This window comes from Eublepharis macularius, chromosome 6 (assembly GCF_028583425.1).
Source record: "Eublepharis macularius isolate TG4126 chromosome 6, MPM_Emac_v1.0, whole genome shotgun sequence".
NCBI lineage: Eukaryota > Metazoa > Chordata > Lepidosauria > Squamata > Eublepharidae > Eublepharis > Eublepharis macularius.
The window spans coordinates 78,264,763-78,281,650 of NC_072795.1; the positions used below are offsets into that span (position 1 = coordinate 78,264,763).

The 16,888-nt window shown below is 39.7% G+C and overlaps 2 protein-coding genes across 5 annotated transcripts in view; both read left to right on the top strand.

Moving 5' to 3' along the window:
* The window catches only part of TDRD1 (tudor domain containing 1), a 102,849-nt gene extending 97,052 nt beyond the window's left edge, over nucleotides 1–5,797 (top strand). Inside the window, exons 22-24 of the mRNA XM_054982860.1 lie at nucleotides 388–597; nucleotides 805–851; nucleotides 4,651–5,797. Coding sequence (XP_054838835.1) covers nucleotides 388–597; nucleotides 805–851; nucleotides 4,651–4,740 — 347 coding nt within the window. The 3' untranslated portion in view covers nucleotides 4,741–5,797. The remainder of the gene's footprint in view (nucleotides 1–387; nucleotides 598–804; nucleotides 852–4,650) is intronic.
* A 1,981-nt stretch (nucleotides 5,798–7,778) lies between these two features.
* The window catches only part of VWA2 (von Willebrand factor A domain containing 2), a 73,954-nt gene continuing 64,844 nt past the window's right edge, over nucleotides 7,779–16,888 (top strand). For 2 of the 4 annotated variants that reach the window (XM_054983095.1, XM_054983094.1), the window contains exon 1: nucleotides 8,557–8,641. In XM_054983095.1, coding sequence (XP_054839070.1) covers nucleotides 8,560–8,641 — 82 coding nt within the window. In that variant the 5' untranslated portion in view covers nucleotides 8,557–8,559. Of the gene's footprint in view, nucleotides 7,801–8,052; nucleotides 8,233–8,556; nucleotides 8,642–16,888 lie in introns of those variants that run through there. The other 2 variants (XM_054983096.1, XM_054983097.1) reach the window with 2 other exon arrangements.

Sequence of the window (16,888 nt, forward strand, 5' to 3'; positions counted from 1 at the left end):
AGGTAGCCCAAAGCAGAAAACATCTCTCTAAAGGAATATTCAGATGAAAATTAAGATAATGCATCATAGTAATAATTAGTTCCAGATATGATGTGTTAGTAACAACTGAAAACTCAAGAAGACCTCCTTTCTGACATGGGGCTAGTTTCATCTACATTGAATGTTGTCTCTGAAGTGATGCATGATACATTCTTGTGCTAGTAAAGAGTTGATTTGAATTTGTTCTTTTAGGGATCAGATACAAACATACTCAGATATAAGCATTCAAAAACTAGAACTGAGATAGTGTCTAATTCAGTCCACTTTACACATTTCCCCTTGTAATTTTAAGAGCATAATAAACAGTTCTGATAATTTGGTAAACAAATGGAATTATCTGTTTTCTAGGAATTATGGAACTGGATGGAAAGTGGTCTGTATCTGCAACAGAGAGGTTAAAGGCTCTCTTAGTTAATGAGTGTGTGAATATAATGGTAAAAGGAGTTAATGAAAATATTCATGCCGTAACAATGAATAAAAATTGTGAAAATGATATTATTAATGTAGCTGACCAGCTGGTAATTGAAAACCTGGCAAAATATAGCAACAGTGAGAATCGTAAGTATTTTATGTAGATTCAGTTATTTATGTATTCATTATGTGTGTTTTCTGTTTAGATTCAAGATGTTACCTGTTCAAGTACACACACATGCTGTTAATATTTTAATTTATAAAACTGAGCACCTTACAATGTTTATTCTCCATGCTGCTCACTGGAGCAGTAAGACTCTCAATATGTTTAACTAATTACACATTTCTTTTTAGAATGTGCAAAGAAGGCTAAGTGTTGCTGTACAGAGTTAAGAATACAAGTAAGTTTCAGCCCAAAACAAGTCCAGTTTGTTTCCAAATACTGTTTGCTTAGTTAGTGAAGTTTGTTCAACGGTGCCTGCATCTGCAAAATGCATTTATGATAAGGGGGCAAAAAGCAACCAGACTTCATTTATATACTTAATATGGTAAATTATTGTAGCAAATTAAGATAATAATTTGCTACAATAATTTGCTGGGGATACTACCTGTCCTGTAGAGTGTAGAAATCTTCTAGAGTCTTAATGTGAAGAGCAGAAGAGCAGATACAGAATAATAATAACAACAAAATTCAATTTATACTCCGCCCTTCAGGACAACTTAATACCCACTCAGAGCGGTTTACAAAGTATGTCATTGTTATCCCCACAACAGCAAACACCCTGTGAGGTGGGTGGGGCTGAGAGACCTCCTAGAAGCTGTGACTCACCCAAGGTCACCCAGCTGGCTTCAAGTAAAGGATTGGGGAATCAAACCCGGTTAGCCAGATTAGAGGCCCATATCTTAACCAGTACACCAAACAGTAAATCTGGTTGTATTGTCGAAGGCTTTCACGTCCGGAGAACGATGGTTGTTGTGGGTTTTCTGGGCTGTATTGCCGTGGTCTTGGCATTGTAGTTCCTGACGTTCCTGATGAAATCAGAAGAGCAATCAAACCCAGGATGAATCAAACAACCAAGGAAAAACAGTCTCCTACAGGAAAAGTGTTTTTGCCATATATCAAAGGAATTACTGATCAGATGGGAAAGCTTATGAAAAAGCATAACCTTCAAGCAGTATTCAGACCCACCCGAAAAATACAACAGATGCTACAATCAGCAAAAGACAGTAGAGACCCCCTCACCTCTGCAGGAGTATACCGTATACCCTGCAGCTGTGGACAAGTTTACATCGGGACCACAAAGCGTAGCATCCAGACAAGAATAAAAGAACATGAAAGACACTGCAGACTTGGACAACCTGAAAAATCAGCAGTGGCTGAACATAGCCTAACTCAAACAGGGCACAGTATCTTATTCCAAGACACCAAAATACTGGACAACACTTCCAACTACTTTGTCAGACTGCACAGGGAAGCCATTGAAATTCACGAGCATAAGCAAAACTTCAACAGGAAAGAAGAAACCTTAAGAATGAACAGAGCATGGTTTCCAGTTCTGAAAAACACCAGGCTAACAAAACACTCTACACCCGACAATAGCCCTGCAGAGAAGATGAGCACATCAAGCACCAATCCATATGCAAAAGAACCTCCTCAGGATACAGTGAAGCCTCCCTCCATTAGCATTCCACACCCTGGGAAACTCTTACAGGATGACTCAGCTCAACCCCACCCCTCCTGAGTAGATATAAATGACCTGCCAACATCTTTTCCACACTGTGACACTGAGAGATCTCTGTCTTTTGGTACTACACCTCTGAAGATGCCAGCCACAGCTGCTGGTGAAACGTCAGGAACTACAATGCCAAGACCACGGCAATACAGCCCGGAAAACCCACAACAACCATCAGTAAATCTGGTTGTTGTTGTTTAACCATCTTGTTTATCTCATCTTCATTCATGAAGTGAAACTTGAATACTTCATTATGTCTTTGAATACCAGTTTTCTGAAGGGAGGCTGAAAGGTGAAGCCTTGTTTGTAGGCCTTTTAGAGGCTTCTTGTTGGCTACCGTGGGGAAACAAGATGTTAGGCCATGTTACCCAAATTGCTATACACGTGGAGACCCTGTAACAAGTAAAGACATCCCCTTGCTGGCCCAGAACCACATGTGCATTGCAAGGGATTAAAAACAATGTTTTGGGATCTTTAACCAGTGCATACCAAAGTCTAGATCCAGTACAGAGAATAATGAGGGGGAATTAGCACTCTTTAAATGAAAAGGGTTTTTATTGATGCCACATAAGCCAAATTAAACAACTGTTACAAGAAATATGTGAGAGTGAAAGAAAGAGAGATGGTGCAAAACACAAAACCAAAAATCTTTCCCTCATAGCTACCTGGCTCATGTCTCCAAGGAACCTGTGCTAGGTATGTGCAATTCAGGTCTGGGATTCAGCTTAAAGTACCAAATTTCACTTGGTTTGGAAAAATTTGGTATTGCCGAATCCAATCTGTATTGCCAGGGTAGTTCAGCAATACCAGATTGAAGTTTATTTAATTTATTCAGTAAAATTTGGCAAATTTTGGGAGCCACAACAACAGATTTCTTGCTGTCAGCCAAAATCGCTGCTTCCCACCTGTTTTTCTGGGCGCATGGGCGGCATTTTTGGACCGAATTTTACCAAATTTGCAGGCAACCTATTCCTAACAACCCCCCAAGTTTCATGAAGATTGGACTTCCAGGGGGCCATTTTATGCCCCTTGAAAGAAGTTGCCCCCAGCCCCCTCCAATCATTATTCCTTAAGGGGAAAATTAGGGGAGCTCTTTAGGGAGCTGGGGTACTATTCTCCAATCAAAATCCACCAAATTTGCTGGGGACCTACCCCTAACAGACTCCCCAGGTTTCAGACCCCCCATTTTATGCCTTCTCAAATAAGGTACCCCCAGTCACCCAATTTGTTTCTATGGGGGGGGGGAATCATTATTATTCCCACAACAAAACACCCTGTGAGGTGGGCGGGGCAGAGAGATCTCCAGAGAACTGTGACTAGCCCAAGGTCACCCAGCTGGCTTCCAAGTGGAGGAGTGGGGAATCAAACCCGGCTCTCCAGATTAGAGTCCTGCACTCTTAACCACTACACCAAACCATTACTTTGTAAGGTAAAGGTAAAGGTAGTCCCCTGTGCAAGCACCGAGTCATTACTAACCCATGGGGGGACATCGCATCACGATGTTTTCTGTCCTGTGATGCAGAGGGTAAGCTGCAGTACTGCAGCCCAAGCTCTGCTCATGGCCTTAGTTTGATCCTGGCGGAAGCTGGGTTCAGGTAGCCGGCTCAAGGGTTGACTCAGCCTTCCATCCTTCCGAGGTTGGTAAAATGAGTACCCAGTTTCCTGGGGGTAAAGTGTAGATGGCTGGGGAAGGCAATGGCAAACCACCCCGTAAAAAGTCTGCCAAGAAAATGTCGTGATGTGACGTCCCTCCTGGGTCAATCATTTTTTGATTTGATTTGATTTGATTTGATTTGATTTATACCCCGCCCTCCCCACAAATGGGCTCAGGGCAGCCAACAACATTAATAAAACACAGTGAATTAATCAAAAAACCAAACTCAATAATAATCTTTAAAAAGTCATTAAAATAGTGCAGGCACAGGCTATTTAAATATTTGGGAATCTGTGTATGGGCACAGTAATGACTCGGTGCTTGCACAGGGGACTACCTTTACCTTTACTCTGTAATTTGCAAAACCCAATAGTATGCCTGAACAAATAAGTACTCTCATAACACCATTATTCTGTGTATTCCATCAACTGATTCTATGAGACCTGAACAGGAAGTAGCTAGGATTCAAAATTGTAAAGTAGTTGGATTGACCCACTGATTAAAAAGAATGTCTGATGTCTGTGCTGTACGGGTGAAGTAAACAGCTTAAAGAAATAAACGTCCAAAATGGATATTATCCCAGATAGCAGGGGACAGCATGAGGTTTCTGTCTGGGATTCTAGAAAAGTTTGTACTTCTTTAATATTCAGTGTTTACACAGAAAGGGATGTTGTATGTTGTGATGAAACAGAATATAGTGTGAATTTGGCCACTGCCCTATATGACTTTTTCTGTAGCCGATTGTATGAAAAACTGATCAGAGTACACGTTAAAATGCCATTATAACTGGTAGAATTTTCTGTCCTCCCTTAGGTTGCAAGGCTTGAAGGGATTATCTCTTTTCTTCTGAAAGATCGTTTTGGTGAAGATAAACTTCCTGATATAACTCTATTGGAGAGCTAGAATTGTGCTACGGAGTATGGCATAACGAACTTTTTAGTATGCATAGTATTGCAAAAGCCACTGACTTGAGCCTGCAATCATAAGCACACTTATTTGGGAAACAACATCAGCAATAAATGAGGCAGTATTTGGCTGTCATGAAACTTGATTTTATTTGAGGAACTAATTTTATTCATGACAGTTTATTTTCAGGCTTCTGCACTCTTCTCTGTGATAGCTGAGACTGAAGATTACTTGTTTTAGGAATACTTTGATTTTACCAGATTTTGTGGTAAAAGTCTGACTTCAGACAATTAAACAAATTCAAATATTCTTTCCTACAAAAGACTCAGAAGCGTGATTTAATCCTTGTGTAAAATCACACTCTGTGAACTAGAAAGAAACTTCATTTTGTTGAAGTGCCCCATTAGACATCACCACAAACTGTAGTTACATTATAGTTTTCTTAAACCACATTCTATGCATGAAGGCGAGGGAAATGTCTGAGTTAGATCAGTGTGTTTTTCTTATAGTGAACAAAGTTTAGTTTGTTCATGTCAGCTAAATTCGGCCTCCGATTTAAAAAATATATATGTTCGAGGTAAATGCCAGGAACATACCAGAGTCATTGAACTATCATAGTTTTGTTACTGACATCAATGGAATATTTAAGGAATGTTTTACTCCTTGCAAAATTGGAGTGTTTAACACTTAGTTTCCACAAAGAAGACAGATACAGAGCTGGGCCTGGTTATAAAAATGGCACAACAGGAAGACTGCTTGGTACTATAAACTGTTGTAAACTAGGTTCTTATATATTGTATTTTAGAGCACAATAGTAGCTTTCAGAAGACAGTCGATATAGGTGATTTTTCCTGATTTCTTATCATTGTAAGGCTTTCACCATTGTCACAAAAATCAGCTGCATCAGTGTTCATTTGCTGAGGAAAACTGATAGATGGGATGACTTCAGCACAGTATTCTGTAGCAAATGGTCTGAGACAAAATGGCAATTAATGTAAAGCTGCTTTTTCTCTTCATTTTTGAAAAAAGAATTCATGAAGGCCATAAAGATTTAATTTCAGATTCTGTATTTAGGTCCTGTAATGTATCTACTGATTTGGAACTTGGAATAGTTACTTTTTTGTACAATAATGGGATTTGTTGAAAGGAATACTGAAATTTGATCACCATAGCTAATAAAACGATCATTTTCTTCAAATTTTGCCTTTTCATGGAACTGCAAATTAAATCTCTTTTGTATTCACTGAAATCTTCTTTATTAAGTTGGTCACAAGTAGACTTTGACACTTGGATACAGTGCTGTGTCATGCAGTGCATATTGTGGAGAGGTTGTTAACTAGACTTTAAACAAATTTAATAGAGATATATTTTAAAATTAACTAGATAGAGATCCAAATGGCAAATTTAAAAGTATTGGCTTCTAAAGTGTCAGCCAAGCACAAGTTTAGGCTTGCCTGGCTAGAGGGGATGATAAAGAATCCTGGGCTAGTAGATTTATTGTGATACAGGCTTTCATAGATTAGAGTTCACTTAGTCAGATGCATTAAGTTGTTTGCAGGTTTATAGACACAAACAAAAGTAAAGAGAGGAATTCTATAGATAGAAGTAAGACTCCTATACAGAGTCCAAATGAGCACAAGAAAAGAACATGATGACAATTCTTGTGTACGTATAACTGGTGTTAATACTGTCTGTCTATGCTAATTTATCACTCTAGTGAGGAACAGACCTGGGGCCTGGACTAAGTTCAAAGTAAATACAGTCAGTTTGCTGCTAAACACTAGTTACCAGATTAGCATATTGCAAGTGGCAGACATCTGTGCAGAGACCTCCCCACAAACAGACATGACAGAGAGAGGAGTGAAGAAGAGATCAAGAGAGGAATGGGCAGCCACTAATCAAGCCCAAACATATTGCAGGGTCTGTTCTGTCCTCCTTTGACAAAGAAAGAGCACATTTAGGGTTCTTGATACTGGAAGAAGTAACCACCCTAGACATTAGTATGCAAGGATACAAAGTGATTTTAGATCAACAACAGCTATATGGCTCCAGCTGTGTATTATAGAGGTACTACAGTATTTAAAAAGTGGGTTCATGGGGCTCCTGTGGAAAGTGGTATAGTGGTGAGCTAAACTTTGGTGAATATACTAAGCACCTGAGATTGGACAAAATATGAAGATGCCAGAAACAGGAACCACATTCATATTCTGTGTCTTAAGCCATAAGTCAACTCTGACTTGAGGGCACTCTTCACCACCACCAAGTGACAGATTCCAATTGGTGAGGCTGTTACCAGCAACTTTTTTTTAATAACAGCTCTCTTAATGCAACAAGTGCAGTGTACTCTACTTTGGTGCTTTCTCAGAGGGAAATTGAGGGCCTAGCTATACTTCTTGTGCAGAAGTCATGCTAGCTGTGGTTAAAGTGGTGGTTTCAGCAGCAAATGAAGGACTAGTGAAGTCCTTACATATGTATGTGTTCTGTGAACTATAATTTTTGCCGTAGTTAGACATGTGCATGACGTTCATACTATGCAGAGCAATAACAGTGATGTAGTTACAGCCGCTCTGCTAAGTGCTTAAAGTGTAGACTTGCTCCATGGAACAATGGGTCAGTTATACCAGAAACTTCCAGCAACAAATTATATAGGGCCATGGGTGGCAAATGAGGTCTGCTAACCCCAGGCAAACCAAAAGGTGTATCTGCTTATGGTGGTGGAAAGTCCTGTCAAGTCATAGCTGACTTGTATCTGCTTTTACTGTGGTGAAATGCCTAAACCCAACCTTGCTGAAGAGTAAGAGAGGGATGGTTTTGTCACAAAAACAGCCTCCTCTGCCCTTCGCTCTGACCCCAGTGTGTAACTGCTTGTTGACATTCCTTTCCTGCATTCCACACTTTAAAGGTACATACCTCTAGACTGAAAACTACTGGCCTGCTGTGGGTGTGTCTCCTGAATTTAACTGGAACTATTTGCATTTCTAAATTCTCAGTGACTTAAGTTCTGTCTTGCAAATTGAGGAGGCTGGCCTGGAAGATCGAAGTGGCTTGATGGGCAAGGTACCAACTCCTCTGGCACTTTGTCAAATGTTTATATTATGCAGGAGGCAGTGATAAGCCCGGAAAATATTTTATTTTGGGGTGTTTAGCTTCACCCTCCACGCTGAGGATTGGACTTGTGACCCAGGGATGAGAAGGGTTAAAGGGACTTCACGTATTGGAGCAGCTCTTTGCATGCCTCACAGGAGGAGGTAATAGAGTCACAGTCCTGGGACAGTTCAGTACAAGAGCTGCCTGTGCTGCATTTCCTTCTCTGCTTTAGAAACAAAAGGGGATAGGCAAAGGGAACACTCGGGAGAAAGCTTGCCACTACTTTCCTGCTTCCCCTCCCTCTCTTTTCTTCCTCCTCCTGAACACATTACACCACATTTCAGTTGCTCTCTACCATTTAACTTGGCAAGAGCCTGAAGATCTGCAAGAAAATTGGACTTGGTAAGTCACAAATGCTTCAGTTGCAATTTTCTCTCTTAAACCAAAGCAGCATGACTTGTTTCAGAGCAGGAAAAGTACTGGGGGTGAGAGGAGGAGAGCTCGGAGAAAGCAAGAAACAGCAGTCTTGGCAAATAACTGTCTGCAGGATCAGAGCAACTTCGCAGCTCTGTGAATGTTTACTGCAGCTTTACCACCCAGCAGTGAATTTATGATGTATGTTGTGGAGTTCAGGGGTGGGGGCTGTATATTTTGCTAGAAACAGTGGGCAGGGCTTTATTGTGGCAAAGGCTAAGTCCCCAAACCTGTTCTATGTTCAGATTTGTTCCCATGTGTCAGCTGCATTCTTCAGAAAGCCGCCTCCGTATGGTGCCCTCTCTTGGGATTACCTATACAGCAGCACCTAGGTCAGGTGAGAACCATTTACCAAGGCTGTTTCTGCAGATTTGGCATTTTTAAAAATTCTTGTTAATGTACTGCTGTGCTTTTGAGTCCTTACAACTTTATGTTATGTATGAGTCTGAAGAGATAAGGCAGGATATAGCTGTTTTAAGTAAGCAAGCCCAGAAAAAATGCTTGTTTTTCAATCACCAAAGAGCTAGCTATACTTGGTCACTCTGCATAAAAAGAGAGGAAATAGGTTTTTGATCAGGGTTTCATGTTTGAATTGCGGCATCTTTCATTTGGGGATAGAACATTTTGAAACAATGACTTTTTGAAATGTTTAGTATTTCTGATTTTCACAATGATTTGGAATGTTTAAGCTTTGGAAGAAAATGGGAATGTAGTCTTGTTTTTTCAATATGCTTGTTATCTATCTGGCACTAAATTAATGATGACTTGTCTATACCAGTCCTCCATGCTTCTATAGGCTTTGGGCATCTTGCCCCACATACACACCCCTCATGGCAGCAGTATTTTTCATAGAACTGTCACACTTCACTAACAAGTATTATTTAGTTCTGAGAAAACTGCCTGTAGTTACACATTTTAGTTACCTTTTTACGCAGTTACCTAAAGAAAGCAGCTGCTGCTTGCAATGTATAAAAATCAGAGAGATTTATTCAAACATGCCAGATTGCTTGAGAACAGTCTTCATTCAGTACTGCAGGACTGAGAGAGAGCTGTCTCTTTTGTCTAAGTACCGTTGGAACCGTGCCAGCTTCCTGGAAGCGTACCTGTATACTTGAGATGTTAAAAAAGGATACTTTTTTTCTAAGCGCAGCCATTGCCTTCTCTAGTCACTGTCATGAGCTCATCTGCTTTGCTGAGAGAATTACAGAAATGGTTTCCTGGAAATACTGAAGACCATTACCCTGTTCCACTTATAAAAGTAGCAGCTGCAAAAAGAAGACTGTATCTCAGTTCTGTGCTTAAGGTCCCAGATTCAATCTGTGGCAGATTCTTTTAAAGAATCTCGGAACTAGGAGACTGTCTGGAACAGTGGAGTGCTACAGTCTGTCAAAGGACATGGTACCGGACTTCATGGAACAACAGTCTGGTTGTATATAAAGCACTTCCATGTGTTCATGGACAGCTTTTTTTCTGCTGGCCCTAAGGGGAGACTGTATAATGAACCTAGAAAAGTAAATGTGGCGTGTTGTCTTATCTACCAAGTCAGTAAATAACTAGTTTTCTTTATTTGCTTTTGATCTACCTAAAATTGCTGTTTTTAATCAATTTTGTAATAATACACACTCCAGAGTTTTGTGGCATCCTAAAATTAACATTAATTAGAGCATATGCTTTCAAGGACTGGAGCCCAATTTAGCAGAATCGTGAAGCGTGTCTTCAGTTTGTGTGTGCGTGTGTGCACGTGCATAGACAGAAAATCTCACCAGTCTAGAAGTTTGTGCCACAACCTGTTAAAGCCAAACTAGACTAAATGTTGAATGTGAGGGTGGGAAGTGTGTATGATGAGCATGGCACTAAGCAAAGCTAAGTTAATTCATTCTCCCCTCATACACTGCCATCACTTTTTAGGAGCAATTTAGTCCTTCCCCCTTCTCTTTGTACCAGCAAAACTGGATGTAAAGGGGAAATTACGGGTTTTATTTTCAGTGAGGTAAATAGCACCTCCTCCTGCAAGGTTTATAATAGGGAAAGGGCTATGCCTACCTTTCCTAGTACTGCAGTCCTGATCCACCTTCTTCCCTCTTCACAACAGCCTAATCCAAGAAGTTTAATGTTATTGAATCTCGTGGATCCGTAATCCCTCGTCTAGGATAGCCTATAAATTATAGTCTAAAGTTGGAATCTGTGTCTTGGAGCAAGTATTCTGCCTTCCTTCTCTTGTAGCCATCTGTGGCAAGGGATCACCAGGAATGACTCCGGATGATAGGAGAATCTGCAGTGGGAAACAAAGTGATGAAAATCTTACCAACCCCCCAGCAGTAGCGGAAATCTAGGTTCGGACCAATCCATAATATATATATATCCCGAGAGTCTCCGTATTTTTTAGAATCTGCTTTAGAATGGATTGAGAAATGAGTAGCATTTTAAGTGTTACCCACACTTAAAACACCCTCTGCAGAAAATTATCAGCTTTATGAATCATACAGGAATTTTCAGAATAACATTTTTCAGTACTGCATTTGACTTAGTAAGGGCTGAATGCTTCACTAGAAATATGCATGACATTAGTTTACTGGGTATTTCACATGGCACAAAATCAGATTTGGGCCTTATTTATGATCGTAAACATGGACAAGTTGTTGATTTGGTGAGAAATGGTCAAATGAATTATCCGTTATAATAATCATCTGATTACCATTATGCTATTTGATTGCTTTTCTACTAACACTTGATGACTCTAATTTCACAGTGTGACTTGATGTGTGGAGTATTGGTTAGAGTGTCAGATTAGAAGCTGGGAGACCCAGGTTTGCAGTCCTATTCTGACATAGAAGTTTGCTGGGTAATTTTGGGCCAGTCATGTCAGGTGAGCCTGATCTTGTCAGATCTCAGAAGCTAAGCAGAGTTGCCCTTGGTTAGTGATTGGATCGGAGACCTCCAATGAAAACCAGAGTTGCAGAGGTAGGCAATGGCAAACCACCTCTGTTAGTCTCTTATCATGAAAACCCTACCAGGGGTCACCATAAGTCAATTCTGACTTGAGAGCTTTCTCCACCACCACCATACACTCTCAGCCTAATTTACTTCATAGAGTTTCGTGAGGATGAAGTAGAAGAGGGAACAATGTAAGCCACCTGTCATGCTCATTTGGAAGAATAGTGTGTTAATGCATGACTAAAATAAAATGTAATAAATAATAGGTCCAACTTTGCCTCTGTTTGCTTGATCTTCTTGAAGCCTGTGATAAATACTAGGCACATCAATATTCTAGAAGCTTATGGTTACAACTTCCACAGACCAATCCCAAAATTATTTAGGTTACATGAATTGTTCTATGAAGAGAATGTTTCTACTCTTATTTTTGACACCAACAGTTTGCCATGCCTCTATTTAATCTCCCTCTTATTGGAACCCCTTCACAAATTCCACTTAAACGTAAGTTTACCACTGCTTCTACATGATAAAGGAAGATGTAGTCACTTGTTATGGCTCAGGTTTGGAATATACATATCAAATACTGTGCACAGATGTTGGAAACAATGTGCTGATAACTAGCTACCATGCAAGCAACGTAATGTGGTGGTGTATTTTCACTTTAAGAAAATTGGTTTTGTAACATCTGACGAACAAAATAAGTTTTCTAAGTACATTCAATTTTTGTTTAGTGAAGGAAATAATATGAAAAGGCCAAGATGAGGCATGCTGAATACCAATGGGACAAAACCTTTAATAACAGAAGTAGATAGTATGAGGCAAAAACAAGTTCCCAACAGCAAGGTAGGAGACAAAAGCTAATGGGTGTGCATTTGTAGTAGAGAATATATGCATAGGAGGGAGTGCTTAATCGTTCCTCTGTCATTCAGTTCTCAGCAATCTTGCTACTGAGACTAGAAACAAGATAGGGTTCAGGAAAGTTAAGCACTGAATTGTTCTCTGAAAACTTGTGTATTAGTATTAACAAATATATCTGGCAAACAGACTGCCACTGTTTAATACTAGAACCAATCATGTTAAAACTACTTAGTAGCAAAATATTCCTAAACTCAGCAGGAGCATAAGCTCCTAGGATTCTAGTGTTAAAGATCTAATATACACAAGTAATGAATATGAATGCAGTGACTGAACTGCCAGATTACTTGTTCTAAGGCAAATCTATCCTGAGGGAGACTAAGATTTCTAAGGTGCATCTGTGCAATAATGCTGTTGAGGTTTCCTTAATCTATTACATATCTAGCCAATATTGATGCTCTTCCCATTTTTTATAATAGCATTTTAGTGACGTGTGCAAGAAATATGAAGAGAAACACATTAATTGTTATGAGTGATAAACTTTTAAGTTAGATCAGCATTTTACATAATGGCTCCTGTCAGAAGCATAACTAGAGTAGTTTTTTCTGTTCGAACTTCATGCACATAGCTGCCAAATCTCTAGATAATAACCATCAACAAAAGCCTCTGATTGTTCAGATATTGTGAATAGCTGAAGCTCTTTGAAGGAACTTGGGCCAGTCACTACTTTATCTCAAGCTAATCAGTTGTCTTGATCAAATGGGAAAGGGAAAACTGCACATGTTGCTGTGAGCGAAGAGACTAGATAAAAATGTGCTAAATGTGGTGTATTCTAACAAGCAGAAATATATATCCGTCATCTAACTCTTGGAAGACATTGCAAGAGGAAAGTAAAAATGTGCCTGAGGGGAGGAGTTAGACATCTGATTAAGCATCTTCCAGTGTATTCAGTCTACATAAGTTTTCAAGGTTGTGTGAACTGGATCTTCAAAATCCAAATTAATGTCTAAACATGAGAGGAGTGAAGCTTTGATTATTTAAAAGGAAGAAAAATGGTCAGGATTTTCTCCCCATACAAACAAAAGCTTGATGTAGATGTGCAGGGAAATATGGTCGTAAAATGTTGAAGTGGTAGAAGGGACTGTACCACTGCAATTTGCTGTAGGTGATGTTTTCTAGTTTTGAATTCTTTAATGAAAAAACATGCAAATATCAGCACAGTAGGGAGAAAACGTTTATTCCATTCTTTCTTCTATGTCCAAGGTTTTTTGTTTGCATGCAGTTTGCACACAGGGAGTTTTTAATGGGAATATTCCAAAATATGATCCTCCCTCTAACATAGTGTACTCCATTTTACCAGCTCACTCTCTTGTATGTGTAAATCAAGGCTTGGTCTTCTCATACAACAGGATAAAGTTGTAGGCAGATGGAAGTGTGCTGAAGTGGTATAACAGAATGGACGTGAAAGATTACATTTTCAAAGTTTCCCTCAATAATTCCCTGTAAGTGGAAAACAAGCACATCAATCAAAGTCGTAGACATGTGTGCTAGATTTTAATGGTAGACAGTTCATGCAAAAATGTATATACACCTCCCCAGTCTGAAGTGATACAACCCATTCTGGCCTTCGTTCCCACTTCCACCCACCTTTTGACGCATTCATAGATCAGGCCAAATAGATTTGACGAAGCATTTAATTGGATCCAAAGTCTACTTTCAATTTTTTAATTTGTATCGGGTAGCAAAGTTCATAGTCATAGTGTGTTTCAGAGCCACGAGTTTTATTAATACAGAGCTAGCAAGATCAGAGTTCTAGTTTGTATTTTTCTTTGAATCCATTCTACACAGGATTCTCCAGCGTGACAGTGATGTGCCTGGGTGTATGTGGGTCACACATTTAGATTTATTTACTTACATTATTTGTAGCCCACCTTTCTCACTGAAACTCAAGGCAGATTATGCAGTGTAAGTCAGTATGATCAACAGCTGGGACATTCAATAAAAAACCAAATTTGAAAACAAGTAGAAATCTGATACGGAGCTGAAACAAAACATAAGTAAATTGACATGAAATTAAACAATGAGGATAAACTATCCAATTGGAGCATAATTATAGCAAAAGAGTACATAATAATATAGACAACAGTTCCAATCCCTTTATCAGCACATATTTCTAAACCATTTACTTGCAGCGCAGTCCTATTACCTGTACAAAAAGCCCTCCTGATTAATTCATTTTTGCATAGTTTGTGGAAAGCCAAGAGAGTGGGAGCTTTCCTGACCTTCAAACAGGCCATTCCATAAGTGGGGGCGATCACAGAGAATGAATGTGTATGGGTAACTGTTGATTTTGCCCATTTGTAAGATGGCCTACAAATGACCCTACAGAAGGCCCTGTTCAGATGAGAGAAGCTGTGGTGATGGGGCATAGGAAGAGAGGCAGTCCTGTAGATATGAGGGACAAAAACCATTGAAGGGGTTTGTTATGTGATAGCCAAGACCTTGAATTGAGCCTGGTATCTGATGGGTAGCCACTGGAGTAACTACTGAAATAATATGCACGTTCTGTCCATCTTCTGATAATGATTGATATACCTAATAATACTTTGAGGACACCTATATGAAGAGCATTAACAATAGTCTAGTCTCGGTGTTATCATGGCATTGATCCAGGTGCTCAGGGTCATCTTCCAAGACTAGTCTGAATTGGAAGAAAGCATTTTTTTGCGGCTACGTTTACTTCTTTAGCAGCAATGCAGGATCCAGTATAATCTCCTAGGCTCTTAACCAAGTGTACAAGAGTCAACTGAAGCCAAGTGAAAGGACAATGACCTTCAACATCATCACCTTACCAACCAGCATCACCAAAGTCTTGTCTGGGTTCAGTTTCTATTTGTTTGCTTTCAGCTATTTGACTACAGCTGTTAAGCAGTGACTCAAAACCCCTATTGCATCACCAGAGGATTTGGATAGCAAGATACAGAGTTGTGTGTTATCTGCATATTGATGACATCCACTTCCCAAGCTACGAATGATTTCTCCTAAAGGCTTTATGGAGAGGTTAAGTAACATGGAAGATAAGCTTGCACTCTTTGCAACCCTACAAGATAATTCCCACACATAAGATAGCTGGTCTCCCATAGCAACCATTCGAGTCCAATCCTTGAGGAATGATTTAAACCAGTCCAAGGCAAATCCCCCCAAACCCACTTATGCCTCCAAACACCTTAATAGCATGGCATGGTCTACTGTTTAAACCCATTCCTTGCTGGTAAGTCATGTCTGTGCCCTTGACTGTCTGGAATAAAATCAAATCTATTTCTGAAGGGAGACTAGGATGCTGGATAAGCTTTACATTTGCTGCTCTTTATGCAACCACTACCACCCCAGCAGGCCATGCCCTGGCACGGTTTTTCCATCAAGTCGCTGTCTTTTTAACTCTGAAAAGTGCTGAGATCAGGGATTGCTTTATATCTTCAAATTCTGTCAGGGGGTGGGCAGAATATACTGTTAAATTCCTAGTGGATTATGCAGTTGTGGGATCCTTGTGAAGAATGCTAAATCTGGTGTTCCTAGGGTTGTTCCAGCAAGGTACTTCCATGTCATTAAGAGTGTAAAGTTGTTGTTTTAACATCAATGAGTTATACTTTATTTTGTAAATTTAAAACCCAGGGATTCAAGTAAAATAAAAAAACCCATCTGATCTGCATGCTATCAGTTTTACTGCTTTCCTGCTTTCACTCTACTTTCAACCTGGGTGTGATACAACTTTTGTGTCCTTGGTTAGTCAACCCACTCATTGGCCAACATGCAAGAATGCATCCTATGTGATGCGTCAAACACGTACACAATGCAATGCACATTTGCCTTCTTCCACATGTTTGTACAGTGGCACAATCCCTTTAGAGAGATTGATCCAAGCTTTGGTACTGGTTAACCAGCACTGATTAGTAACCCATGGAGTTACCAATAAATTATCTTCTATTTTTACTTTTTATTCTTGGAAAATAGCTGGACCATTTCCATAAATACTTGATTTGAAGTTGAGATGAGAAATTTCCATGAACATACTTTTTTCTTCCAAAACTTTTTATTGTACTTTGTGAATTCCCTTTCCTGACAACAAGAAATCTGACAAGTAGGGTCTTGCTGAAGATTTTTCCTTTTCTTGAAAGTGTGTTGTCATGTAGTTGTAAAAGTAACTGAATATCCCTTTGGGGAATGACTTTACCTTCCCAGCATTTAATCGGAGGTGAAATCAAAGATTGAGGAGTGTCTTTGATGTATTTTCATGTACCCAAATACCCCTTTGGGGAACAACTGTACCTTCCCAGCATTTAATCGGAGGTGGAATCAAAGACAGGAGCTCCCTTGGTGGTGTATTATCATGAACCTGTGTTTTGGTTGAATGTAGAATGATCTGTCTGAGAATGCTTTAGAGGTAGGTATCATTATTCCAACTATGTTATGGAAATTCAAGAAACTGTGAGTGTATGCTAATAAATGTATAATGCTAATCAAGTAAAGGGTGAGATAGTAGGACTTTCCTAAAAGCCATTTTCACTGTCCACCTTCTGTGCGATCCCATGTGGGGATTGTGTGCACAGGCCTGCCAATCAGTAGGTTTTTCAAGCTTTAGTCCACTAGGGGGTGCTCGTCTCTCCAGTGCTCATGCACGGCTTTTCACACTTAACGGTACTGGGAGATGGTTCCCTCTCCCCTCAGTTCCTTCTTTGCCACTGTCTGAGAAGGTTCTACTGTCCGCCTATGTCCTAAAGGAGAGGAACAGAAAGGA